The 27,851-nt window shown below is 31.8% G+C and overlaps 5 protein-coding genes, 1 long non-coding RNA gene and 1 other non-coding gene across 11 annotated transcripts in view; 3 read left to right on the plus strand and 4 right to left on the minus strand.

Moving 5' to 3' along the window:
* Positions 1 to 43: 43 nt before the first annotated feature.
* Positions 44 to 1,074, minus strand: LOC128874776 (uncharacterized). Its single transcript, XR_008456694.1, has 3 exons — positions 752 to 1,074; positions 515 to 654; positions 44 to 428 (listed from the first exon to the last, which is right to left on the minus strand). It is a non-coding gene; the product is annotated as an uncharacterized LOC128874776 (long non-coding RNA).
* A 7,336-nt stretch (positions 1,075 to 8,410) lies between these two features.
* On the plus strand, positions 8,411 to 10,604 carry LOC128874682 (AP-3 complex subunit mu-1). Its single transcript, XM_054119631.1, has 9 exons — positions 8,411 to 8,634; positions 8,799 to 8,983; positions 9,060 to 9,294; positions 9,379 to 9,538; positions 9,622 to 9,735; positions 9,806 to 9,985; positions 10,065 to 10,223; positions 10,302 to 10,352; positions 10,426 to 10,604. The coding sequence occupies exons 1-9, from the start codon at positions 8,600 to 8,602 to the stop codon at positions 10,558 to 10,560; spliced, it is 1,254 nt and encodes a 417-aa protein (XP_053975606.1). The 5' UTR covers positions 8,411 to 8,599; the 3' UTR covers positions 10,561 to 10,604.
* Positions 10,605 to 10,758: 154 nt separating this feature from the next.
* LOC128874695 (transcriptional adapter 1-like) lies at positions 10,759 to 12,907 on the minus strand. 3 transcript variants are annotated; one of them, XM_054119676.1, is made up of 6 exons: positions 12,596 to 12,907; positions 12,313 to 12,349; positions 12,220 to 12,246; positions 12,037 to 12,150; positions 11,444 to 11,956; positions 10,759 to 11,141 (listed from the first exon to the last, which is right to left on the minus strand). In XM_054119676.1, the coding sequence occupies exons 1-6, from the start codon at positions 12,664 to 12,666 to the stop codon at positions 11,010 to 11,012; spliced, it is 894 nt and encodes a 297-aa protein (XP_053975651.1). In that variant the 5' UTR covers positions 12,667 to 12,907; the 3' UTR covers positions 10,759 to 11,009. The 3 variants fall into 3 exon arrangements, with proteins under 3 accessions (XP_053975651.1, XP_053975631.1, XP_053975642.1); XM_054119656.1 differs by having other exon boundaries at positions 12,037 to 12,246; positions 12,596 to 12,904; XM_054119667.1 differs by having other exon boundaries at positions 12,037 to 12,246; positions 12,780 to 12,877.
* A 136-nt stretch (positions 12,908 to 13,043) lies between these two features.
* On the minus strand, positions 13,044 to 16,405 carry LOC128874593 (polypeptide N-acetylgalactosaminyltransferase 35A-like). 2 transcript variants are annotated; one of them, XM_054119455.1, is made up of 7 exons: positions 16,248 to 16,405; positions 15,787 to 16,135; positions 15,030 to 15,711; positions 14,645 to 14,762; positions 14,090 to 14,578; positions 13,816 to 13,947; positions 13,044 to 13,752 (listed from the first exon to the last, which is right to left on the minus strand). In XM_054119455.1, the coding sequence occupies exons 1-7, from the start codon at positions 16,254 to 16,256 to the stop codon at positions 13,591 to 13,593; spliced, it is 1,941 nt and encodes a 646-aa protein (XP_053975430.1). In that variant the 5' UTR covers positions 16,257 to 16,405; the 3' UTR covers positions 13,044 to 13,590. The 2 variants fall into 2 exon arrangements, with proteins under 2 accessions (XP_053975430.1, XP_053975440.1); XM_054119465.1 differs by having other exon boundaries at positions 16,214 to 16,355.
* A 174-nt stretch (positions 16,406 to 16,579) lies between these two features.
* Positions 16,580 to 16,652, plus strand: Trnar-ccu (transfer RNA arginine (anticodon CCU)). Its single transcript has one exon. It is a non-coding gene; the product is annotated as a tRNA-Arg (tRNA).
* A 206-nt stretch (positions 16,653 to 16,858) lies between these two features.
* Positions 16,859 to 23,483, minus strand: LOC128874617 (asparagine synthetase [glutamine-hydrolyzing]). 2 transcript variants are annotated; one of them, XM_054119529.1, is made up of 10 exons: positions 23,403 to 23,483; positions 19,161 to 19,322; positions 18,913 to 19,038; positions 18,595 to 18,831; positions 18,357 to 18,531; positions 18,049 to 18,278; positions 17,849 to 17,976; positions 17,494 to 17,783; positions 17,186 to 17,420; positions 16,859 to 17,084 (listed from the first exon to the last, which is right to left on the minus strand). In XM_054119529.1, exons 2-10 carry the CDS (start codon positions 19,284 to 19,286, stop codon positions 16,949 to 16,951), a joined length of 1,683 nt encoding a protein of 560 aa, XP_053975504.1. In that variant the 5' UTR covers positions 19,287 to 19,322; positions 23,403 to 23,483; the 3' UTR covers positions 16,859 to 16,948. The 2 variants fall into 2 exon arrangements, with proteins under 2 accessions (XP_053975504.1, XP_053975496.1); XM_054119521.1 differs by lacking the exon at positions 23,403 to 23,483 and adding an exon at positions 19,424 to 20,027 and having other exon boundaries at positions 16,860 to 17,084.
* A 344-nt stretch (positions 23,484 to 23,827) lies between these two features.
* The window catches only part of LOC128874567 (dentin sialophosphoprotein), a 193,013-nt gene continuing 188,989 nt past the window's right edge, over positions 23,828 to 27,851 (plus strand). Inside the window, exon 1 of the mRNA XM_054119408.1 lies at positions 23,828 to 25,351. The gene's annotated coding sequence lies outside the window, so the exon portion shown is untranslated. The remainder of the gene's footprint in view (positions 25,352 to 27,851) is intronic.

Below are 27,851 nucleotides of genomic sequence, written 5' to 3' on the forward strand. Positions count from 1 at the left end.
TCGAAGTTCAATTATTCCAAATATATATAAATATATAGCCAATTCTACATATCTATTTATTTCATTTCTATATATATATATTACAATTTAGATGAAATATTTTACAATATTTTATGTTTGATTCATTCTATCAGCTTTGGAAGCTATTACATATATATTGTATACTAATAATCTATAGAAATATTGTTCTTTGCATTTTGTTTCCTGTGTACAAATCGATTCAGATTGACTGAAATTTTGATTATTTCCAAAATAAATAATTTATTTCTCGACATACATTTAGTTGTAATTTTTACCGATCGTATGCTTCATTTACCGACTGTCTACAAAGGCGAATTGTTGTAAAGCGCACTCTATATCTGAGAAGAGTAACGCTGGTAAACATATTCAATCGAAGCATCGAACTTGGAAATTAATAAATGTAATGACTGCAAAAAAGTAGCATTAGTCGTACTATTCCAAAATTAGGATATTCGTATTACACAAATTTTTCGATCGCTTTATATTAACCTACCTGAACCCACATGATAAATATATTTTTATATTTGTAAAATAGCAACGGTCGTGATTCTTTAATTACTGTGTCCGACTTCTTCATTGTTTCGCTGGGATGCTATCATGGTCCATATATGTAGTCTGTTACGATTGATCCTTCTTGACGTTGAATATTACGATATAATCAAGTAGGTTATTCTTAGGTTATTTCACGATGAAAACTACTGATTTATTTAATGTATAGATCTGCACAAACCTCTTGATAATCGCTGCTAGTTTCTTGAAATATCAGTAAAAATGATGTTTCCCACGATGCTATAGTAATCTGACTTCTTTCTTCATTTAAAATGATCATGTCCTTTGTCCTCTTGATAACCGCAACTACTTTCTTAAAGTAGAGATGTCACTTTTTATAACGCAATAGTGTTCACGCTAAAGGGTTAAGTCATCGATATCCTACGAAACAAGTGATTTATATTGTACTTGACAAAGGGTAGGAAAAAGCCGATAAAGTTGTCCTAATAAATGATGTGTCAGTTTGATGTGTAACTACATCAAAAGGATTAGTGATTGGAAATCGATTGTAAATATCTATCGAAATCAGTAAGGTTAGTGAACATAAATAAAGTTGTTCCTCGCTGTTAGATCAACGAATGAAAAGAAGCATCTTTGAAATTACGTATATAAACGCAGACAAGGATAATAAAAATTACTTTTTAAAATATGCAAGATATTTTTCGTAAATGAAAATATATTTCCATGTTACACGATCGAAAATCAAGGTATCGATTCATATCGAATGATTCTTTGTCGTCATGTCATACATCGAGGCTAAAGTCAAATCGAATACGAAAAGAATAGAAAGGAATGGAATATTATGCATAGTAATAATAATTTAAGAGTAAATTAAATTTTGATTTGTAATTTTCGTCCTTATTTTTCATTTCTTAGCTTTAATTTCAATTCAGAAGGATCAGAAATTCTATTAAGAGGTGACAGCCAATCATGTTTAGCGTTACATTTAGATATTCAAATCTCATTGGTCGAGCACCCACCACCCACTAACTGGTGGCGCGAACGCGAGAAGGCGTCCTTCTTGCCCTAGCAATTGAATTGAGCAGACGTGTCGATCCGAGGGTTGATCCGCAAATTAATAGGTAAGCATAATTAATTAATCGACATCTGATTGTTCTTATTCCAGCCCTGTGTCACTGCTTATCAGTATTCTAATATATTAATACTGTTGTTCCTTAACTGAATCGGTTTTGTTAGAAAAAGATTGATTTCGCACTTTCGATCGTTCCGTTCTCCACCAGGTACCAATTGATATACGTTCGTATATCAACTTGTACTGTGGCAGTATGTCTTTCTGAGTTATTTTATCGAATTCTGCTACTTTGTTAACATTAATTTGTTGCTTAGCTATTGCACAAACACATATTTATTGCAATTTTGCTTCAAATTTGAATTCTTGTATGTTAAAGATTCTACGTTATGAATCTGGTCAACCGACGCCGACGCCATGACTGTTAAATATTCTCTATTTCAACTACAATTTGTTCAAACATGGAACGGCTAAAAAATTGCACAGCTTGTCCTGCTTGAGGAAGCAGGAGAACAGGTAATATTGTCTTTAATCACTAGATTTGCACAGATGAAATAATAGTAGACTAAATTGATAATAATTCCTTTTCATTTCTGTAATATTTCGAACTAATAGTTTCGAACAAATTGTAACACAAAATGGCGGAACTACTAGAAGCTTCGAATATTTGCTCTTTCACATTCAAAGCTTCGAATATTTGCGCTTTCACATCAGAGTTTCCGAGATTGCATTTTTACTTTATTTTGCTATATTTTCTAGACACTTTGAACATTTATTAAGCTTCACATTTTTATAATTTATTATAAATTTGTGACAAACATAAAAAATTGAAGTTACAAATTTTTACCACATTTAGATCGCTTTTATATACAAGTAAAAAATTTATAATTTTGAAAATTTAAACTATTATTTCCTATATTTATTATAAAATTGATGAATTTTATGAATTAATCCATTTTTACTTCTTTTTATTATAGTTTATAGAAACTTTGAATATTTATCAATCTACACCTTGTAATTTATTATACATTTTTAACAACCATAAAAAATTAAAGTTAACAATTTTTTCAACATTTAAATTGCTTTGTTATACAAATAAAAAATTTATAATATTGCAAATTGTCAAAATTTTTGTAAAATTGATTTCCATTTGATAAATTTAATAAATTCATGCATGTTTACTTTTTTTTTAACTACATTTTACAGAAACTGAACATTTATAAATCTACATTTTCTTCTAATTTATTATAAATTTTTAACAAATATAAAAAATTAAAGTTCAAAGTTTTTTCAACATATAAATAGCTTTGTTTTAAAAACATAAAATTTATGAATTTGCCTTATTCGAATAACAATTATGTATCATGTTATATGTCATAATATATATTATAACATTTATAATTTTTTAGTTCAATATCTCTTTTATACATGTATTTGTATATATTCTACTATTCCAAATTTTAAGATTTAAAACAATCTAATGCATTACTTATCTAAAATGAAAGTCTATTTTCGTTTTTAACGAATTAAAATTATTACTGCTGTAAATTTGAAAACGTATTAGTAATTCATGTAACACGTTGCAGGTTTTGTACATCGTCAATCAGCAGCACTCCGACGTTCGCAGAGGTACTCCGAACATCGAATGTTGCAGAGCTTCTCTGATGTTGATCGAATGTTGCTGAGCTACTCCGATGTCCATCGAATATTGCTGAGCTACTCCGATGTCCTGTATGAAGACAACGGTTGGTGAGTCTTATGCTTTTTGGTTCCTCCGGTCCCCAATCATGTCGTAGGACGAAAGGTTCGAATCGACACGGGTGACTGGTTGTATACGTTGTCTTTGGCGAGTATAGTGACCGCGGGTATGCATTGCATAGCATACTCGTGAGTAGTAAGATTTCTTGTTTTATTTATTAATTTAGGCTAGGCTCTTCTTGTACTCGCGTTTTCTATTAATGACATGATAAAATAATATTCCTTTATATCACAATTATTTCTTTATACTCATGGTTGAGAGAATATTCATATAGATATTTATCAAATAAACAGTTGTAAAGATGTAGTAGATTTTTTCTATATATTTGAAGTATAAATTCAAATATAATTTTTATATTTTAAGTATACATTTCTTGCATTAAAATTTTTCGTTTATGTACAAGAAGAATGCTTCGCGATGGGTTGATTTCTAAGTCAAAGTAACACGATTTGAACACTTTTGTACGTTCCTTAAAAATCTACTTTGACATTTGAATCACCTGAAAGTAAATCAATATTCATCTTAAATTTTCAGAATAAATTCTATAATTGCAATCTTTTTTATAATCTTTTAAATAATTCAATTTTGATTACAGTAATTACTCTTGATAATTCAATTTTTCAATATTAATTCATGCCCAGTTTTCGCTGTAAAATTTTTATAAATTAAAAGTCGAGTCATTTTTTACTGAAAATAAAATAACGCAAAAGGATACGATACTAGATCGCTTAGATTTACTAATTATTCTTTTTCGTGAGGATTTTCAGGTTTAACGCTTGCGTGTACGTTGTCTAAGCTCATTCACGTGCCCAGGTGCTACTTGGATGAGCGAAGGCAATGGGCACGATGATATAGTCTTTAATAATAATAATAATATATGTGGCGACTGACTCTGCGCCAACGTCTCGTGCACGACGTACTTCCACATGTGTGTGTGTGTGTGGTTAGGATGTGGAATTGCGTTGATTCAATAATTTCTTACAACATACAAATGATACGTTCATAACTTTCGATTTCTATTATTATTCTTTGCAATGAAATACCAATTGCTTAGTATTAACCATTCTTTAAATTTTTATTGAATTGCTTGACAATTATTTCCATTACTATATATACATATACATTGCATATACAAGAATATAAACAAAAGTAGCTTCTCAGTCTTATATACAAAATAAAAATAGTAAATTGCTGATGAACCTATATAGAGTTATCAATAATTGCATCAGTCTAAAGTATTGCATATAAATATTATTATTATATTACATAATAATACATTTAAATATTGATATATACATATTACATATACGCAATGGTCGCTAGCCTCTGTCAGTCGATTTCAGGAACTGGTACGTACCTTTAGAGTGTGAATGTTTTGTATGGTATCCTCGGGTGTCGGAGGTGTCCCGGGACATCTCCCTAGTTTAGGTCGCGCCCGAGAGCCTTGATTGAGGATCGTTGAGCGTGTGTGTTGGTGTGATTGTTTTGCCATTTTTAAATATAGGGTTAGGTAGGTAGGTAACTTAACTTGTGGTGTGTATGTTAAATCCCAGTAGGTAGGGTCCAGGGCAGATCTCGTCACTTTAGTTTGGGTAGGTCGCGCGCGCGTACGTGATGGGTCTGCACCTGTAGGTGGATTTGAGGAGTCGTTGGGATCACGATGCAAACGGAGCTTTGGTCCGTTTGTTTCGGAATCTGCTCTCGATTCTTCAGGTCTCGACTCTCTGAGTCGTTGCTTCGCGGTCGCGGTCGTGATCAGTAGGGTAGTTCGAAACGCTCGTTCCCTCGAGGTTCTAGACGTGTGGTTCACCGGGTTGAACGTCCACGTATTGCACTGAACCTCGACCCTAGCTGTAAGTTTCAGATGGGACAATGCGTCCGAAGAAAGAAGAGAGGCCCTGACAAATTGTCACAAGAAAGGGCTGCAACGAATGGCTCTCCATCTTCGGATTCGAAGATGGGGAGTCATTACTATTACTATTTTGTCACTGTACTCGCCTGTAGTTGTAGTAGTTGTAGTTTGTTTAGATGGGTCATATACCCCAATGTGGAAGCTCATCATCCAGTGTCAATTGGGCAATCGCGATTTTCATTAGTGTTGCGAAATGGAAATATGAAACGCGTTCGTATTTAGAGTTGTTTTGATTGATTAGAATTTTTCGCGTTTTCTTTCAGAGTAGTATTGCGAACAAATATACTAACCGCGATTGCTATTTAGTGTTGCGTATAAATGAATCGCGACCGATTGGAATCATATTTAAAGTCAATTTTCCTTTTGATTAGAATTTTTTGCATTTTCTTTCAGGGTACTGTTGCGAATAAAAAATCGACCGCGAGTGCTATTAGTGTTGCGTATGATTTATCGTGTTCGTTTTGACACAGTATTTAGAGCCAATGTAGCTTTTGATTAGTATTTTTCGCGGTTTCTTTCAGGGTAGTGTTGCGAATGAATATTTCAACCGCGATTGCTATTAGTGTTGCGTATAATAAATATTTACCGCGCCCGATTTTAAAAGTAAATTCTCGCGTTTTTTATTAGTATTTCGACATATAAAAAGCCCAAAATTTGACACTGACTTGGCTGAGAATCACCAAGCAGCCAAACTAGCTGCGAATTACGATTCTCCGCAGCCTGAGATGGCTGCACTGGATTTTTAGTTAGGGTTCCGTATTACTTGGTGTACGCGATTTTTTTCATTTTATACTTAATAGATTAATATTTCGAAAAATTATACACCTCCCGATTGCTTTTGATTAGTATTTTTCGCGTTTTCTTTCAGAGTAGTGCTGCGCACAAACATTGATCGCAATTGCTTTTACTGTTGCGACTGATAAATTGCGTCCGATTTGAAATAATTTACATATTTTCAAGTAGTATTTTTCGCGTTTTCTTTCAGAGTAGTGTTGCCCATAAACATTAATCGCGTTTGCTATTAGTGTTGCGTCTTATAAATCGCGATCGATTAAAATTCACTTTCACGGTTTTAGTTAGGGTAAGTAACCCAAAAATGGTTCAATCACGGATTTTTTTTTTTTTAATGTATCATTAATGAACAGTACTATGTTTCTTCTGTTACAGATGGCATACTATAAGTTGAGGCATTTAGTGCCTTATCTCCCTGCATGCTCACGATTATTGGAGTAATTGGACAGACTTAACGTCTCATAAATTATGATTAATATTTCTTACTTTATGTTTCAGGTATCATCGTGGGATTAATGAAGACAAGGAACAGAGAGCATTTGAAAGTCTCTCGTTTCTATCTATAGTTCTGTACTCCATAGGTCTTCTTGCATTCCTTCCTATAATCCGGTTTTCCATAGTTCTTACCTATGGTCTTCCTCTATTTCTACTCGTAATCTGATATTCCATACTTTCTTCCTTTTTTATCTTTACATGTATGTATTTGTTTTTACAGTTTTCATTTGTTTATATGTGTTATTTATGTGGAGGATAGATACTCTTCAAAGTTACTTATACAAATTGGTCATGACCAAAAATATATTCATTAGAAGGTGTTCATTTTCGTTTTAGGCGGTTAGTTTTGAAGGAATGTGGTTCATTACTGCAGTAATGAAAATTGTCCAAGTACGTTTACAAGGCAGAAAATTTGTATTATCTTCTTTTGAATTTCGATGTCTTCCGAATTTATGGTTCCTTTGTTGAGTTGGTCTGTTTTCTTCTACTACTAGTCATGTTGTCTACAATTCCACATCAAAGCGATTGGGATGTAGCACGGCCTAATCTTTACTTCATATGCTCAATTCTGTTGGCACAGAGCTCTCGATGTCTTCTGAATTTATGGTTGCTTTGTTGACTTGGTCTGTTTTTTTCTACTACTGGTCATGTTGTCTACAATTCCACATCAAAGCCAGGTGATTGGAATGTAGTACGGCCTGATCTTCATCTCATATGGCCAATTCTGTTGGCACAGAGCTGCACAACCGGCCTGCGGTAGTTGTTGTCTGCAGGCTGTGGCCAACAACTATCGCCGGAGCAGCTCGATGGTGGCGAAACGATGTGGCTAGTTTCGCTGCCATGATTAGAATGTTGGCGAAGGGTGCCCCGGTTCGCCCTTGTTTACGCCAGAGGATGCCACCGTGGGGGTTTTAGTGAGTATCAATCACACATATTCCCGTTTTTCGCAAAAAACGGTGGTATGAAAATTTCCCCCACGTTGAAAAAAAAAAAGGGTCTCTATATGCAGCAACCTCCACGTGGTGAGACCTGGACACTCTATATTACTTGAGTATGTAATTGTTAATTGTGTCGTCAAAAGGACCCTAATGACTAGACTGCGGATGTTTATGCATTTACAGCAAGTAGAAAATTGGGAAAATGTATGGGGATATACACGAATCCAAAAATATACAAAATACCAACAATAAAGTACATGTTACATTGTTCAGAATATAAGACGTACTTCTTGAAATTTCAAATTATCATCTATATCTGTGAAAATATTAATTTCCATAGACATCCACAGTCTATTGATAACTTTGTCGATTGCATACCAAATAATATGAGCTAATCGCTGCAATGTTTCTTGTTAACGTATTATTTCTATATCAAAAATTGACTTTTAACAATCGCGACTAATACTTATTTATTGTCAATGGATTTGGCTTATACATATGTTTATAGACCAATCATAATTTCTATGAGGGCAACACGTTCAACGTTTTAGTTCATTTCAATTCATTCTGTGAAATTTAATTGTATATTTATATTGAATTTAAAATCTGCGAAGAGAATGAATTACTGAGTAGTATTTGGGTGCAAAGATCGTAGTGTAAATAAAAGTTATTGAAATATCTTAAAATAACAACAAAATATTTTTTCTTTTTTTTTTTAAACATGAAATCCGAATAATACATATTCTTTTTGTAGTTACATTCAACATTGTATAAACTGGTAACATAAAAACTTTGAATATAAATTTCTTTTAAAACTTCACGTTTATTGGTTAAATATCACCCAATCAAAAATAATCTTTACGTAAATTCCTCACGGAATTGGCCGATTTCAGTTTACTTGTCTATTATCAGCTTCCTCTCGTAGGAATGTAGCTCTTCTCCATTGGTGTAGGTAGTATAGACTAGTATAGAGTATAGTAATCAGTAGTAGTATATTTGATATACGCATGGGTATGTGTCAAGTGAATCTAAAGTATCGAAACAAAATTAAATTGACATATAATTCTGAATAGTGTTCTGTGTCAGACACTCTGTTTTAAAAAATGATTCACAGTCTATTCATTATCAACTCCTCAGGGTAAGCATTGCATTCTAAAATCGAAAACAGATGTGATATTTGACAAGTACTTGGTTAGAAACATATAATGTCTATTTATCATAACATACGTTTCATAAAAGCAGTTTTGCTACTGAAATATCTTTACAATTTCATGAAATAAAAATACTGAAATTTATATTTAGAGATGTATTTATGGAAAAACATTGGAAAAGTGCTGTTGCAAGATCGCTCTGTGACTATTTTTTTGATCAACAGCGAAGAGTTTTATCTCCTGAAGATACACCTCCTGTAATAGCAACACCCCATCATTATCTTATTAGTATATATCGGTGTAATATGTTTTTCGTTGCAGTATGTATGACAGAAGGTAAAAATATATTCTAAATATTAAATAGCAAGTTGATGTGATTGATACATATATGAATAACATTTTTATGTTGTAGTTCCACCATTATTTGTAATAGAATTCTTACATAGAGTAGTGGACACATTCGAAGATTATTTTAGCGAATGTACAGAAACTATTATAAAAGAAAATTACGTGGTTGTATATGAACTATTGGATGAAATGTTAGACAATGGCTTCCCATTAGCTACAGAATCTAATATTTTGAAAGAACTTATTAAACCACCCAATATATTAAGAACTATTGCAAATACTGTTACAGGAAAGTCCAAGTAAATATTTTAATTATCTATTGATAACAAAAGATGGCATTTTATATATCCTTATCTAAAATTAATTACATTTTTGTACCACAGTGTTAGTGCAATATTACCAAGTGGTCAACTATCAAATGTTCCTTGGAGACGTACCGGTGTAAAATACACAAACAATGAAGCATATTTTGATGTTGTAGAAGAAGTAGATGCCATTATTGATAGAACAGGAGCAACTGTGTTTGCAGAAATTCAAGGATATGTGGGTTGCTTGTAAAATATACTTGATTTTTATTTTGATGCATTGATAAAAATAATGTCTTTAAAATATTATTGAAATTATAGATTGACTGCTGTATAAAATTAAGTGGAATGCCAGACTTAACACTTTCGTTTATGAATCCCAGATTATTTGATGACGTCAGTTTTCACCCTTGTGTTAGATTTAAACGATGGGAGGTATGAGTAAATAATGGTTCAATTAAATTCATCATTTATATAACTAATACATGTATATATTTTTTTACAGTCAGAACGAATATTATCTTTTATTCCACCAGATGGCAATTTTCGTCTTCTTTCTTATCACATAGGATCACAAAGTATTGTAGCTATTCCCATATATGTAAGACATAATATTAGTCTTAAAGAACCAGGAGGTGGTAGATTAGATATTACTGTGGGACCAAAACAAACTATTGGCAGGACTGTATGTATTTCTTTTTTAAGTTTTATATATTTTACAATTTAAAACATAATGTATTGGTATGACACTATGTATATTTTAGGTGGAGAATGTCACATTAGAAATTCCTATGCCCAAAATAGTACTAAACTGTACTTTGACCCCAACTCAAGGAAAATACTCATTTGACCCTGTTAGTAAAATACTGTTATGGGATATTGGAAGGATAGATGTTTCTAAACTACCAAATTTAAGAGGCTCGGTATAATAGTTATAATGTCAAAATTTACAACCTTTAAGCACATATCTAGTAATTAAATATATAAAATTATTTTTCTAGATTACTATCCAAAATTCTGCTAGTGTATTGGAGTCTAATCCTGCAATTAACGTATGTATGGTTAATAATAATTGTGACATATAACATTAAATTAAAAAATTACTATATCATGTTCATGTTCTAGGTTCACTTTACAATTAATCAATTGGCAGTGTCTGGCTTGAAAGTTAACCGATTAGATATGTATGGAGAAAAATATAAACCCTTTAAAGGTGTTAAATATATTACCAAAGCTGGTAAATTTCAAATAAGAATGTAAATAAGCAATGTATAAATATGGAACAAAATATTTTTCATATCATTTCCAAGGCTAATTATTCGTTTTATAATTTATGAAAGCGCAGATAATTAAAAATAACAAATTGAAAAATTCTTGTAAAATATGTTAGAATAGTTCTCTTATTCACAAATATTGAACTTTTATACGAAAGCAGAGCATAATACTCTTCCTAGTAAATCTTAATCACACTTTACTGTAAACTATTATAAATAAAGGTACCTCTTTAAGTGAAAAATTTTGATTTTTAAAGCTATTAAAAGAACTTTAGTAGGATATAGTAATATGACTTCAGTTTTTTAAATTTTATTACCAAAGTATATTTCGTAAAAAACATCATAAATAATACATGCAACTTTTTAACATTCACTCTAATACTTAATATTTAAATGATTCATCTTAAGAAATAGTTTATTTACAATCATTGGTACTTATGTTATAGTCTGTTGACATACTAGTTTTTTAGCTTCAAAATCTTCCCATGTTGGATGTGTAGCATATGTAAATAAACGCTCCATATTAGTGGCATAAATGGTATGATTGCTAACAAGATTTTTGTACATCTGTTTGAAATAGAAGACAAAGTATAAAGTATGAAACATCGTTTAAGTGTATCAGAGATAGGCAGAATTTTATTTTAATAATAAATGATGAATACAAAAATTTGTTTAGGTAAATTTTTCAAAACAGCCATTGAGATAAATTTTTGTCATTAGAGGTGAAACAACTTTTTATTATGTTTTATTCATCATTCAAAGTCTTTATGTAGATGTTACATACAAACAACATCTGCACAGTATCTCCTTTCTCAATTTTAGAGATACTTTGTGGATGTCCCTTATTAGTAAGTTATCTTTTTTCCTACCTTTAGTGTATGCTGTAAATCAGCTGCATTAACTGGTTTCAGTGGAGGTGGAATAGTCTGAGGAGAGCATGCATAGGCAAATGCTGTAGCTTGTTCTGCCTCTTCAAAATTTGGTTTTATGCAAGGTACTTGACCATAAGGATCTATTATTTCTGTTGCAGTACGGTCTGATGATCGTAATATATAAGTGGAATTCCGTTTCCATGAACTAGGTACTGGTTCTCCAATATTGCAAATGAAAGAGTTATCTCTTACTGTGTATCCCTTTCTCCTTGTAAATATTGCTGTTAGTATATTTTTCAAAAAAATCTGAGTAGCAGCTATAACTATATGTGCTGTATTCTCTTCTGCACCATCCATATTATTTTCCCATGCTGCAAGCATCAATCTGGCTAAAACAAAAGTTCTGTCTGGCAACACAAGCTCTTGTGCGCTAGAACGATTTGCTCCAATAGGTTCATCTCCAACAGGTGATGATGTTTGGCTTAATACTTCAACATACATATCTGCTGGCTAAATATCAAGTACAAGAACTTTTATTTTATTTATGGAACATTAAAAGTTAGTTTCTTGATATTAATTGTTATACAAACCTCAAAATTTGATTTGTCTGTTTTGTATTTACGCTTTAATCGCAGTCTTTTCTCTTTTATGGCTTTGTCTCTATCTATTTTACGAGTTGGTGTAGCAGCAGCTAAACCCCTGACCTTGTTAAACAAACACAAAAGAAATTCATTATGAAGATGAACTTGGTCTTCTGTCATAATATTCCTTGCCTCGCAATCAAATTCTTCTTTGGTTGTCTAAAATAATATTTCGTAAATAATAACGTTAACAGTCGCATAACATTTCACAATAATATTACATACTTTCATCTGGAACCAGAGCTTCATCTTTTCAAAATACCTGTCAACAAGAACAGCTTATCAATATAATAATTTTTCTGAAGAAAATGATTTTGTAGTAAATAAACAAAGATCTTTCAAATAAAATGGTAACATTTTAAACAAAGAAAAATAAAAACACTATACTGTTTAAAATTGACTTGTTAAGCTTGCATTGAATTCTGAGTAATTAAAAAGTAACCTATACTTATGTCTTAAGCTTTCAATATAATTTTTATTTATTTCTTAAATTTAAAATACGTCTTACACTTTTGCGTTTTCTCCAAGCGATGCAACGAGACTTTTTCTAGCTAAATTTAATTCTTTTGATGTTGTCATTTTTTAATTACAGTTTAGATCGAATAACCTATGTTATTGATTCAATTGTATTTTATGAATAACGATTCAAAATTTTGTTTTAATTTATACCGTGGTATTTTTAACTTAATTACATTATTGTTTTTATTTGTCTCCCATAGGACTTTATATAAACGATCTACAATATTTTCACATATCTGTACATATTCAAACTTCTCAATTACAATCCCTCTACTGACTGCCATGTTGATTTGCAAATACATTTTTTGCAAAATGAAATAACAAAAATACGTCTTCAAAGTATTAGAGTAACGAAAAATTTATTCCGTATAATTTATGTTTTACATAAATCATTAAATACAATGTATAATTATATTAACAAATAATGAAAAGATATCTATGAAGCATTTAATTTATTTTACAAAAAGATGGGTACAAAGAATTTGTATATATGTACAAATATAAACACATATATAACTAAATATATTTTATACATTATTATTTATACTGTATTCTTAGAAAAAAATTTTAATTGTAGTAAATACTGCAATGCATGAGAAATGAATGTTTACAGATTAACTTAACAGTTCTCAACTCTTTCATTCTTTAAATATACAACAAAATTTATTATTCAAGTATATTATTAATTATAACGAATAACGAAATAATATATAAACTAACATAAAAAAAATTAGACGAAATTGTTTACGCAATAAAATTCTAATTGGAATTTCACTTATAACGTTATAGTTCATATTATTTTTAAAATATAAAGTAGTATAAAGGTAACACTTAGAATTAAATACTTTTGCAATATACTGCTGCCTTGTATCACAAGAGTTTTTTAACAATGTTAAGCATTTAATTCCTGCATGCATTTTGTCTTTTTCTACCAACCAAATTTATACGTCTATTTCTTCTGTCTCTACATCTCATTTTCCTGTGTTACCTAATCTCTTTTAGAGGAATTTTGGAATGTATCAGGTCCCATGTAATGAGGGTTTTATTTGGTTTAGTACATAGATCCATTACAACTGCAGCACCTTTTATTGCTTGTAATCCTCCTAAACATGTACCAGCTCCCTTGTTGTATAAGAGTGTACCAATCTGTACACAAATAAGTTACACTTAATACATATAATTTGCATGAACAAAACAATAGGTACTCACAGTACTTTTATGAAGCCATTCTTGGCCACCGCCCATTTCGTGACATTTTCCGAGTTTAGGTATTTTTTCTGCTCCTTCCATGCAAAGCATTTGACCAAGTACTAATTCCTTTTTATCTGTTTCGTACCACATCTATACAGATTGCAACAAATTTAATGCTACATATTGCCAATTGTAACAAGTTTAAGCAAAAGATTATTTTGAAACCTTTACATTGGGGTAACAGGGCCAGTGAAGTGCAAAGGATTAAGAATGGTTACTTGTTTTTTATTACCTGTGATTTAATTCTCAAGCATGATGATAAAATAAGTTTAGAACCCTTTGTTTTGATGTCTTTTTCACTCTGAACACATAATGCTGTATTTGAGAGTCTAATTTGATATTCATCTGTGTAATTTCTTTTTCTTGAATGCCAAGGTTGAATTTGTCTCTGTTCTACCCTTGCCCATTTATCTTTCAATTTGTTCTTATCATCATCTGGTAATGTTAATTCGGGATATACTTCCTTTAAGTACCATTCAAAGTTTTTGCATTTCAATTTCTCCCGTAATCTTAATCTATCTGTGACATCACCATAGTTAACTTTTTGAACATTCTTTAAGAAGTAATCTTTATACTCGTCTAACCAAACATATGCCACACGCAGTGAGTTTCTCAGCATAGTGTCGTGTTTATCATCTCCACCATATGGTCTACGCCTTCTAAATACATGTCCAACTCTTGAACATGGTATCAGTTCAATGCTTCCACCACACATCCAAATCTAAAAAATATTAAAAATTGTTCATGGAATAAAAAAAAAGAATAATTAAGTAAACTGCTGTCATACTCTAAATGATATTTCCAGATTTTCACCACCCCAGATTTCCATGCCTGCATCATATTCTCCTAGTGTTGTAAAGTATTCTCTATCCATTGCAAACAATCCTCCAGCCATTGTTGGCGATCTATTTAGTAATTACCAATATATACAATATAAAACAGTAGTAAAATAAATATGCATATTGTGAAAAATGAAGTTTGTTATAATGGCTTGTAGAATTTCAGATCGTCTTTCAAAAACTCTTCATTCACACCTTCTCATTTGAACACACTCACTTCTCTCACCCTACACTTGTTTGGTTCATGCAATCATTGCAACTAATTTAAACAAACTGTCATATACATCAATCATTCTTTTTTAATACGAACAATATGTAAATATATGATCTCACTTGATAGGTTTTATAAAATCTTCATCATGTTTCAATGTGCCAATTGGTAAATTATCCCATTTGAAGTGCAGACCCCAGTTGAATCCACCTCTTACCAAAGGACTACTAGTATATTGGAATGTGTCTGGATTGATAATGTCAATAACTGGCATAGCAACAATAGTCTTTGAATGAGCAATTCGCGAAAGAAGGGGCTCTATCCACATTTTATTTACTTCTATGTGGCTATCCAAGAAAATTAAAACTTCTCCACTTGCTTTTCTAGCACCAAACATTCTTGCTCTGATTAATCCTTCTCTCCTTTCAGTCTTGAAAAGCTTTACTTTACCATCAAATTTATTTTTAATGTACGTATCAATTTGTTCATGTAAAGCTGTCATATCACTCCAATCATTTACTAAGATAATTTCATGTAAAAATTGAGCTGGAGTCTTTTCAATAATAGAATGTAGAGATCTTAGAAGTGTCATATAATGTTCATTGTAAAAACATATAACAATACTAGCATTTGGTAATTTGCTAGAATATTGTTGCTTGTTGCATAACTTGTGTCTTGTATCTGGTAATTCTCTATGCAAACCAATGTTATCTGATACCAAAATATTAAAAGAGTAATTTTTGAATCCTTCTTCTCGTTTTCGTTGATCATCCAAATTTTTAACCATTCCTAACTCATCTAAATCTATAAATAAGTTATTTGAAGATGATAAAGAAAATTTATTTTGCTTGACATTTTAAATATCATCTAAATACCTACCTTGTCCTATGGTGATAGAAGGTTTCACTGGTACGGGTTGTAATTGTTGTAATAGTTTGTTACTGTTTTTGAAGTTAGATTCCTTTAAGTTATTGACATTTTTATCATTCATACTTTCTTTATTATCATAAAAAATCATATTGTGATGTAGTCTAAGTTGACGATCATTATGTATTTTATGATCAAATGTCGATTCTTTCATTAATTTTGAACTCTCTGACATTAACATTGTTGGATTGATAATATCAGCATTTTGAGATAGCTTTGAGTACATATACAAACTAAAAGCCCAGGTTATTGAAGCAATTACTATCCCAGATATGAAAGAAAGATATCTCGTTGACATCATCTGTAATTTGCCGAAAATATCAAACAAAGTTTATAGATAAAAGTCGTACTATTTGTATTTATGTACTATTAACGTTACCTTCAACGTTACAATTAAGAAACGATGTACTTACTGTATACATAATTGATTATTAGTCGAAATTCAAATTGTAATTATTCTACTAAAGCACACTCTCACCATTCTGACATTTCTGACGTATGTACATAGCAAACAATTTGCATATGACGAACTATAAAATATGCGTCACCATCTTGGATCATTTGGTAACAGCTGTTTTATCGATTTCCAGTTATTACACGGTATTTAAAGAAATTATCCATTTAATAAGTAATCAAAAACATTATAAAAATGGTTTTCGTATATATATTATTTTACTAATAAAATTTTATTGTAGGTTCAAAATTTTGTACATCTACTTCGAGTTAGAATCTGATTTTACCAACCGCCCCTGTGGCCTAATGGATAAGGCATCGGTCTCCTAAACCGGGGATTGTGGGTTCGAGTCCCACCAGGGGTATAAAACAGGTATCATTTTTTTTATACATAAAATGTCTCTACTTTCTCGCTTCATATGTTTCAAATGTAATATTTAAACTTTAACTTCTGTAGCATTAATTTTTGGTATTAATAGTGTAATATCAAATATATAAAATAAAATTGTATTTATATAAGCAAGACATAGACATGGATAATTAAACATTTTGATATATAATTTACTTTATAAAAACATACAGAGATTTTGTTTGTATGGTAAACATTTAAATATATTCAATTTATTATATAAATCACTGTAAATTCATCATCACTTTATCATCATTTTTTCACATCTGCTGCATAATGTGTAATAAATCTTGCAGATGGATCACGAATTCCCTTTACCCAACGTGGCATCCAAAAGTATGGTGTAAAAGTTTCTGATTGTCCTCCATAATGCTTTTTAAAGATGTTCCTGAAGTCAAAATATGGTATGTTTAATTTTCAAGCAATAATTTTATTGAATTTCGTAAATTAAATATTTTGCAAAGCTTCCCCATACGCAATGATTTTTACCTGTAATAAAGTGCCTCTTTGGTTTTTGGAGTACAATGCGGATATTTAAGGTGAGCATTCTTTAAGTCTTCATCTGATACATGATTATCCACAATTTCATGTATGATTTGGAAAAGAGATTTTTTAACTGATGTTACTCCATCACTGAATGCTTCCTTGTGCCTCCAAAGTATGTTTGATGGTAACAGATTGGTATCATTAAATGCAGATCTTAATAAATACTTTTCAATGCCTCCTGTATCAAACATATTTCATTTGTATTTTAATTTGTTTATATTACCTTTTTAAAGTATTCTCTCAAAGTTTACCTTGAGGCTGTCTGGAAGCAGGATCTAGTGATAGATAGTAATTTGTGAATTGAATATCTAAGAATGGAACTCGTAGTTCTAAACTGAATGCACTAGTTGTCCTATCTGCTCTCAAACCATCATATAAATAGATATCTTTTAATAATCGAATAGATTCATCATGAGCTTCTACTGCATTAGGCGCATCTCTGAAATAAATATATCCTTGTGCCAGTTCATCTGCACCTTCTCCACTGAATATTACGGTTGTTTCTGTGTTACATTTAATGTATCTTGAAATGAGATACATACTGAAATTTAAGAAAATTTTTCATCAGAATGTTGAAAAATACCTTCCACATAAATTGCAATTTACCCAATGGACGCTCGGACTGTGGTGATGTCAAACGTTTCTAACTGATAAATGAGTTTGTCTAACACTTTTGCTACATCTTCTTCTGAAAAAATGATTTCATGATGCTCTGTGCCTACATAATCTGCAACCTAATAAATATAATATTTTTAGATACTGGTATAATATTTGGTACAATATAATAAAAAATTATTGTTTCCAACCTGTCTAGCTGCAAGAATATCTGGACTATCACCCATTCCAATAGCAAAACTTTGTATTTTGTATGGTAATTTTGCCTCTTTTGCATGTTTTGCAAGTAAAGCTGCAACTAAACTTGAATCTAGACCACCTGACAATAGACATCCTATTCTTCTATCTGCCATTAATCTCTTTTTCACAGCTGCTGAAAGTAATGTTCTTATGTTTCCAAGTATATCTGTGCTGTTTAAAGCTAAAAGAAACATATATATATATATTACATTATATTGTCTTATCCACTTAAGTTTTTGATTAATATTCTTCAACAAACCATTCCAAGGAGTATAAACTTGAAAGTTGGGTTTATCTCCAGGTTTGTAATAATTTACTTTCATTAGCAATTTTGTTCTTCCATCATCTAAGATTTCATATTCTTCATAATGACCTGGTTTAAATGGCTCCAATGTCCATTTTGATGCTATTTGTTTTGTTATTTCTATAAGACCCTAAATACGTAGTATAATATAGTTAATAATTGTTTTATACTAAAATAAATAATTTTTGATTACCTTACTCTCTGAACAAACTCCAAGCTGTCCATCATCAGACTTCAATCGGAAAAGAGGTCTAACTCCATAAGGATCCCTACCAATAAGAATCCTCCTATTCTTAATATCCATTAAACAAAATGCAAAAACACCATCAAGTTGTTTAGCTACATTTTGGGCACCACCATTTTCATATAAGTGTATTAGCACTTCAACATCACACTCAGTACTGTATTGAAATCCATACTGCTGGCCGATCTATATAAAGTTGAAGTTATGGCATAATAAGAAAACAATTATCAATAATAATAAAATAATAATTTGTAAAATAAGTATTACTTCTTTGTGATTGTAAATTTCACCATTGCATAATAAAAAATAATGTGGATATTTATAAAGTCTCATTGGCTGCATTCCATGGAGATTATCAACAATGGCCAGTCTATGAAATCCAAGATAACCATTCTGTAAATGAAGATAGTGAAAATTGATTTTTATTCTGTTGTATTACTTATACCATATAGTTATTATATTACTATAAATATTTAATTTATTAAAGTTCTTAGGATTTTGTAATAGTATCATACTTTGACTTTATCATCATATTCAAGTCGAAAGGCTTCTGGACCACGATGTTCAATTTTCTGAAAGCTTTTACAGATGCAGGTCAAAGGTTGTCCGTCCAATCCAAAGAGAGCCCAAATTCCACACATTTTATTTATGATAAAGTTTCTTTTGATTTGTTGATTCTACAACAGATAAGTATCATCATGTATAATTACTCTCTATACATTTTATAGTATCTACTAAATTTTAACATTTAACATTTAAAATAGTAAAAAATAAATACCTTGTAAAAAAATGTTTTTTTATGAAGCAGAATTGTGTTTCTTTTTGAACCTTTTTTATATGTACAATAATAGTAGTTATAAAATGCGAATAAAATTGTTTATTCTTATTTGTTTAAACAAATGAATGAATCACACGTTATGCACGTTAAATTTGTATTGCTTCACGTTCGAACATACGTACGTTACTCAAGAGCAACTACGTATTTTTATCTGAAGTAACACCGATGACATTTCCTAATCACAAGGGCATTGAACTTGAAAAATCTGAGTATATTAAAGTACATACTTTATTGGAATTTAGCTTAAATAAAATGATACTTTCTGGTTCCTAGTTGTTGAAATAAAAGTAAGACGAATAATCAGATCGTTTAATGTAAATTTTACGTTGATTTGTGTACCATATGTTCAAACGTTTTTCTACATATATACATTTAAATTTTCATATAATGAGCAATTTGATTATTTCGTGTCAACAATAAAAGTTTTTTGCCGAATTTGGTTTAATAATATGAATTATGATCGTTCTACATATTAGTATACTAATTAGTATACTATCAATCATATATGATTGATTATTTTCATTATTTTATGAGATATCGTTAGATTAAATCGAATAAGAGAAGTCTTATGTTTCTAATCTATGTTTTTAATCACCTTATGTTTAATTCTTTATAAATCACATAAATAAATTGTTGGTGCTGTTACAACTAGTATTTACTTGTTAGAAAAAAGAAACAATTACAAATATCTAATTTCGATAATTGATACATATAACGATTTTATTTTTCTACAAATTTATATTTTTCACGATGTAAATATTCATATAATTTTAATGATTAGTCTATCTAAATGTCTACTTGTCATAATAATGAAATTATCAATGCATATTTTATTCGATGAAACAGTTTAGTTAAGGATATAAATTATATTAAAATCAGTGCACAAGAAAATATATCGAGTCAGATGTGTAGGGTAATTGTAAGCTTTTATTGTTAGAAATTTGAATTACGACAAATTTACCATACCACCTAGTAGTATGGTAGGAACAGTGGCATATATGATTACGGAAACTATATGTAAGAACGTGGCTTGTACATTAAATGCGTTTTCAATACGCATGCGTAGGATGTTACATTTATTCATTTAGCAAATGCTAATTTGTATCTACTAAATCACTAAAGTAGATAATAATTGTATTTTTTATGAAAAAGTGTAGTACCTTGCACTCACAGATCTACAATAGTTAACTAATGGTAATCCAAAGAATACAGAAAAATAAAATTTCAAAAAATGATATAAATACAACTTGAATACAATTTGTTTTATATGAAACCTAAGAAAAATGGTAATAAACTCAATGTAAAGGTGATTTTTCGTTTGAAAAAAAATCAATATCTTGTAACCATAATATACAAAACACAGCATTCATAAAACACAGTAACCACTTTGATCATTGATTTTATAATTATTAAAGTAGTAGGAATAAAAAGTAATTACTATTATGTAACAGATTATTTTTATTGAATTAATTAATAGAATTAAAAACATTTAACGACTGGGAAAATGGCATGAATTTAACACAAGAATAGATTTAGATAGATCAACAATTTTATCCAAGTATTAAGAAAATTCAATTTTAAAATTTGTATTTAAAAATAAAAATAAAAATAAGAAGATTCTTATTTATATTTTAATTACCCTGAGAGGTTAATTAGATTATTTATTACAAATTACATAGATAAATTAAATATGTAACAACTTTGTTAAAGGTTTGGTTTTTAAAAGATGAAAGCGACGTTGGTCCCCCCTAAACCTGAACGTTCTTAGGATTTAGGACAAAACAGATTTGTGACAACCTACTTCGACTTGCAACGTAAATTCTATGTTACAAAACAGAATATGTCACTCCTTACGAAAAAAATAAAAATTTATTGAAATCAATGAATGTTCACGAAAATTGTCATGATTTTCTGATAAAACATTCCCGAGATATAAAGCAAAACAGAGGCCGACACTTGCGATATAAATGTTTATGCATTACAGAATTTCGTTGTTTCTTTAACTTGGACCTCCTTGAAACATCGTAAAATATAATAAAACAAACCAAGGAAGGCTCAAATTTTGATCGATAACTTTGCCCTCTGTTACAGCATTTGGGAAAGTAAAAAAAAAAACGCTCACACGAAGTAGTGGTTGGTTGGTTAATACGTTTATTAGCTTACAACTAAAATGTATACAGCCTTGTTTCCTTATTGCTAGTCATCCTTATCGTATATATCTACAACTAACGTCCATTTGAACTATTGCAGATTCCTTATTTTGGATATAACTCTCTTACTTACTATTACTATCGATAAATTTATGTAAAAAATATTTCACTATACGTCCTATATTCTAGTTATACATTTGCACTCTAAGTTGCGCACTCTGATTTCAATACTTAATCTGTAGTTTTGTGATTGCATGTTAGTCAGTCTTTCTTAGGAACTCTATAAAAATACTGGCTCATTACTTGAGCTATATAAATCCCTAGTGCTTATGTTATAGAACTATATCATAGTCAAAAAAGAATTTTGTAATTATTTTGACTATCCGGGAGTCTATATTTTTCAATAGGTCTTCGATTGACGGGGCTCCTTTAACTCCCAATTTTTCTAAACTCTCCCTCATGATTTTCCTTTCGTTCTTAAATTTGTTGCACCTCCATAGAACACGGTTAAGTTCTTCCGGTTCTTGTCCACAATCACATGTCGGGTTTGAAACGATGCCTATTTTAAATAGGTTACTTTTCAAACGGGTGTGATTGGCTCTTATTCTGTTTATTAAAACTACTGTTTTCCTTGATAAACGTTTTTTATGAAACCAAGGTTTACTATTGTCTTTATAAAAGTTTTCTAAGTATCGTTTCCCTTTTATTTCTGATTCTCTCATTAATTGAGTATTATTTATTTTATTAAATTTTCCTTTTGCAACTGGGCACAAATCGGATAACGGTATTCCCATATCATCCAATCCAATATCAATTGTGCGTCTTGATGTTGCAGCTATTTTTACTGCCACGTCTGCCTTTTCATTGCCTGTAATTCCCTTATGGGCTGGGATCCAAATTAACTGAATGATCTTTCCTTCTTTTGAGTTTAAATATAATTTTTCCTTAATTCTTTGGACTATAGTTGATTTTTTTGCAAAATTAACTTTGTTTTTTAAGGTTGTTAATACGAGGTGTGGCAATTAAATAACGAGACTGGTGTGAGAAATGTGATTTATTGCAAATAAAGTACATCTTCAACAGACTGACTGACTGGGTGCCTGAAGGTCAAACCGTTAATCAAAAATACTACAAAGAAGTCCTAATCAAGCTGGGGAAAAGAGTAAGGAAGAAAATACCGGATTTGTGGAAGAATGACTCATGGATTCTGCATCAGGACAATGCACCAGCCCACAATGCCCTATCTGTAAAGCAGTTTTTAGCGGACGAGCACATTCCTGTGCTTGATCATCCTCCGTCTTCGCCAGATCTCGCACCGTGTGACTTCTACCTGTTCCCAAAAGTCAAAAGTGCATTGAAGGGAACACATTTTCAGTCTTTTGAAGATGTAAAAATAAAAACGGCAGGGTTGTTGAAGAGGCTAACAACTGATGAGCTACAGCATTGTTTTGAACAATGGAAGACACGTATGCAGCGGTGTATAGATAGGGGAGGAGAGTATGTTGAAGGGGATAAAAGTTAAATGTAACTTTATTTGCAATAAATCACATTTCTCACACCAGTCTCGTTATTTAATTACCACACCTCGTACACTGAGAGCGTCCGAAAAGATTCTCCATTGGTTACGTCCACTTTGTTGTATTATTTCTATTGCTTCCAGTATTGCCACTGCCTCGGCCGTGAAAATGAAAGAAAAGTCTGGGAGTTTAAAACTATCGCTGAAATCCTCGTCTTCGCACCAAATGGCTCCTCCAACAAAAAAACGATACCTGTTTTATACCCCTGGTGGGACTCGAACCCACAATCCCGGTTTAGGAGACCATAGGAGACCGATGACTTATCCATTAGGCCACAGGGGCGGTTCACGAAGCAGTGCGAAGATTGTGGACGGTGGTGCCCTCTGTCGAGGAAAGCTCAAATTTGCCAATACGAGGTGGCAATTACAGTGACACGGCAGGGGGGCGCACGATCGCCGTTTCTCTTTTCCGGTTTACTCGTTTATTCCGTTTAATTCCCGAGTGCCACGGGCCGGTTTTTCGGTTGTGCCTGACGTTCGAGGACGTATCCGATCCGGTGTAAAGGAACTCGCTCGATGCGCCGCGGTCGCGAGCCAAACAAGCCGGTGCGTGAGTCGGATATCCAGGCCGTTACTTCGATCAGCTGGTCGTTTGTGGGATCGCCTTGAATGTCGGCGTACAAGCGCGCGGGGCAGTTGGCTCTCGCCAGGGCTCCAGGAAGGATGCGCGATCGGGGGTGTGCGCTTCTCGAGACTGCCACCGGTTTTCTGCGTGCCGGCCGCTTTACGGCCTATAACGCGGCACCATAGCCACGGCCCATTCAACGCAAAAATCCTTACTTCGTGGTTTATTTATCCGTCCTGTGTGAAGAAGTGATATATCGACGTGTATTCGCAAGAATAGGAAGAAAAGAGTAATTGTTCGCGAGAGAAGCTTCATCAGCGAGTGCGGCTCTCCACGACAATCGGAAATCGTTCGATGTTTGTCGCTTCATCCTGTGTACTTAACGTTTTTCTAAAATTTAACCACGACGTTCGTCGAAACTCAACGTTTTCAAGGTTAGAAACGACGATACCCTAAACACGACGGTGGTGCGCCTGGCATTTTCACGATGCGTTTAGGTTAAGTGTAATTCTTTTAGCCCCGGCACCGACAACGACACATCGGAACGAGACAGATACGGTGTCGTGTTTAATTGCTCCGAAGATTTGTCCACGAATGTCACGCGCGAGTGCATTCTGATCTCGTGAACGACCGATAAATGTCCATTGACGCGAAGAAACGGAAACACGAAGATCACTTTCGCCATTGCAAGAGGTCAAATTCAACGTATTTGTGCGCGTTCTTTGGTGCACCGTGAATATTCGGGGGGAAAAAAAACAAGCTGGTCGGTACGATCGAAGCGTTTCGGAAAAAAGGAGTAATTTGCGAGCCCATCGTTGTGTAGTTTTCTGTCACGATTGCGTTACCGACTGATATATACAACATATATATGTACACCGAGGCTGACTTTGAATACGTTTTCTTTTTAACTATGCAAGTTTTGATACATCGGATATCTTTTTAATCGTCGGTAACGGGCTTGTAATGGAGTTTGATTATAGCCAACCAGCTGTAATATTTTCATTGAATTTTCGAGTATCGAGCGCACGGTTGTTTACTATTGCTTGGTGCGCCAAATAAGAGAAACCTGCAGGAAGCGTATGCATCTTGGCGAGAAAAATCTGCGTCAGCGAATCGTAGAGACCGGTACACGACGATGTTTAACGGCTTGCATGATTTTCGTACTTAATGGGAAAAAACCTAACCTCAACGGAACCAGTACAAAGCACTTAAAGCTGTGAAATCGAAATATCTCGTCGCTCGATCGTTGTCGAAGAAACGAGGAAAACGTATGTCGTACGATTAGTTTTCACGACGCCTTTTTCGAGCGACTGGGCAGTTCGTACTTAAATTTCGATCTCAGAAGAAAACACTGTGCCGGCGTTACCTGTTTATTAGGAGTACACCGTGTTCAGTGGCGGATAATTTCTCAGTGAGTGTATAACGAATTAACGAACGCTTACTCGAATATTGTGGTAATTCCCATAGTCGCCGCGAAAGCAGCTGGAAACCGAAATTTGTTGTGGCGGACACTGGGATCGATTGTTACGCAAATTGCTTCCAGAAAACTTGTATACAGTGCAACGCATTGTCTCAAGGTAAGATTTCGCCTCATATTTAACACTTTTAGGTATGACGGTGACATACAGTGGGTGTAGGAAGTATTTGTACATTGATCAATTTCCAAGAAAACTACGTGAAATTGTAATTTATTAACTTTCTTTTTTTATAAACAATGACATTCTACATATTCTCGGAAATCTCTAGAATAGGTAGATTACAACAAAAAAATAGCTGTTTATGCAAGTTGGGAAATTAACAAGAAAAAACAATAAATCGATAGAAATACAGAAGCAATAAGTACTTGTACAAGTGTTCAATTTTTAAAACTTCATTTAAAAAAAAAATACGAAATTTACATTAATTTATAAATAATTAATACTTCGTGGAATTTCCTTTTGATTTTATAATTACTGCAACTCTTCTAGGCATTAAATTAACTATCATAAATGTCGATGTTATTCGGGGTAGGATTTTCTTTCATTCCTTTATTAGAACATTTTTTAAGTCTTTTTTACTGGAAATTTAATGTTTTCTAATTTCTACGAAGCAATAAACTGATGTGCTTATGTTACAAATTCTACTGTAAATTGTTCGTCGTAAGAACCGTGCGAATACTTATTGCTTCTATATTTCTACCGATTTTTCGTATTTTATCGTTAATTTCGCAAATTATATAGACTAGTAATTGTTGTTAGAACTATATTCTAGAAATTTCCGAAAGTATGTAGAATATAATTGATTATAAAAAAAGGAGTTAATAAATTACAATTTCACAGAAAAGTTTTTTGGGAAATTGATCGATGTACGGATACATTCTACACCTACTGTATGCTCAAGTCCACAATTTTATGGTGTATAACACATGTACTATAATATACGTATATTATTACGAAATACTGCAACGATAATTCACAATATGTTTATATTTCTTTTTCGTGAAAAAATTGCATACGTTTGTGCAGGATGAGCTTCATAGAGTATTATAATTTTATTTTATTTATATTTTAAGATTCAGGGGAAGGGGCTAACTTAAGTAATGCAGGTGATATCGTTATCGAATCATCTTTAGAGTATAAACGTGAGCAGCGTACACTTTAAACTTTTCTTTTATCGTGAAAAGATCTTTTAATACAGAGTAATATTTGTTTAAAACTGAGGATTATAATTGTATCGTAATTACTTTTTAACGAAACACGAGAACTTTGTTTTCTCTCGCAGAAAAATTCTCTCTTCTTTGTAACCTGTCCAACATAATTTTCACGTCATGGCGCATCATTTTTTAATTGACAAAATAGTTGTTCTAGTCGTAAATAAGTAATTCCATTAGTTTTATTCGGAGTATATAAACTTTCGAATCATTTTGAAGAAATTATCTACATCTAATCTCTGTTTCCTTTTTCTTGTTTTACTTTGTTTATATGTTAAGATAGTGATATCATTCGTATTGTTTACTTATAACTTTCTTTCGCTGTATTTTTCTTTCTTTTTTTCAATTATCCTTGTTAGCTTGATGTTATTGTTCTTCGTTTCCAATTTTCGATTTAATTTGGAATTTCATTGTTTTGTTCTAAAGCAGTTACTTTTTATTAATTTCCGAAGATTTCTCAAAACTTGAACGTTAAACAGTAAATAATTTAATTGACAAACTGTCACTCCTTACTTATTACATCGACAATCTCAAGCTGTAATATTTTTAACGAGTTCCATTGCAGAATTACGAAAAACTTCTGTTTCAGTATTCATAGAGTAGTAATTAATGGAATTCAGCCTTGCTCATTCATTCGCGTGCCATTTTTGATCCGTTTAATTGGATTGATTTCAGTATTTGGCACTATCTATCTGAAGACATTTTCATATGTGAAATATTTTCACCTATATGTATATTTTTGGTTTGTGATGAGAAGCAATTATATCCCATGGAAAAGATTGTATATATTTTCGCTATTTTCAAATAAAATGAAAAATTAAATAAAATGAATACAAAGTCACAGTGCTCCAAAATAGCAAAGGAAAGGTTTATAGTGACTTGTGCTGATGGATTTTTTCTTAAAAAAAGAAGTGCCAAAAGAAGTTTAAATTTTGGTTTAATTCTCCCTTTGGTTCATGGGTAATAATGCATTTAAATAAAACTGTAAGTGGAACAACAGCAATGAGCCTCAAAATAAATTATAAGTTGAATTTAACTAACAGAAAGCCAATTTGTAAATACTATCTTCAACACGTTCACTGCCAGACTAAAACTCTTGAATATTTCTACCGTGTTTAAATTTTGTTTACAGACTATTGGAAACTGCCTAATGAAAACTGCCTAATGAAACATTTATTTTTGTATTTAGTTCTGTAACTTCATCAAAATTCAAGTATTTCATTTAAATTCATTTTCTATGACATTTAACTTTCAGAATTAATAATTTTCGTTTTTCAGTGAAAATCACTGTCAGCCATATATGGTGTTATACATAACGTGTTAATGTAGAGCCCTCAGGGGCTGTGGCTACATTTAATTGTAGCTACAGTACGGATTTAGCAATCGCG

This window comes from Hylaeus volcanicus, chromosome 1, assembly GCF_026283585.1.
Source record: "Hylaeus volcanicus isolate JK05 chromosome 1, UHH_iyHylVolc1.0_haploid, whole genome shotgun sequence".
Taxonomy (NCBI): domain Eukaryota; kingdom Metazoa; phylum Arthropoda; class Insecta; order Hymenoptera; family Colletidae; genus Hylaeus; species Hylaeus volcanicus.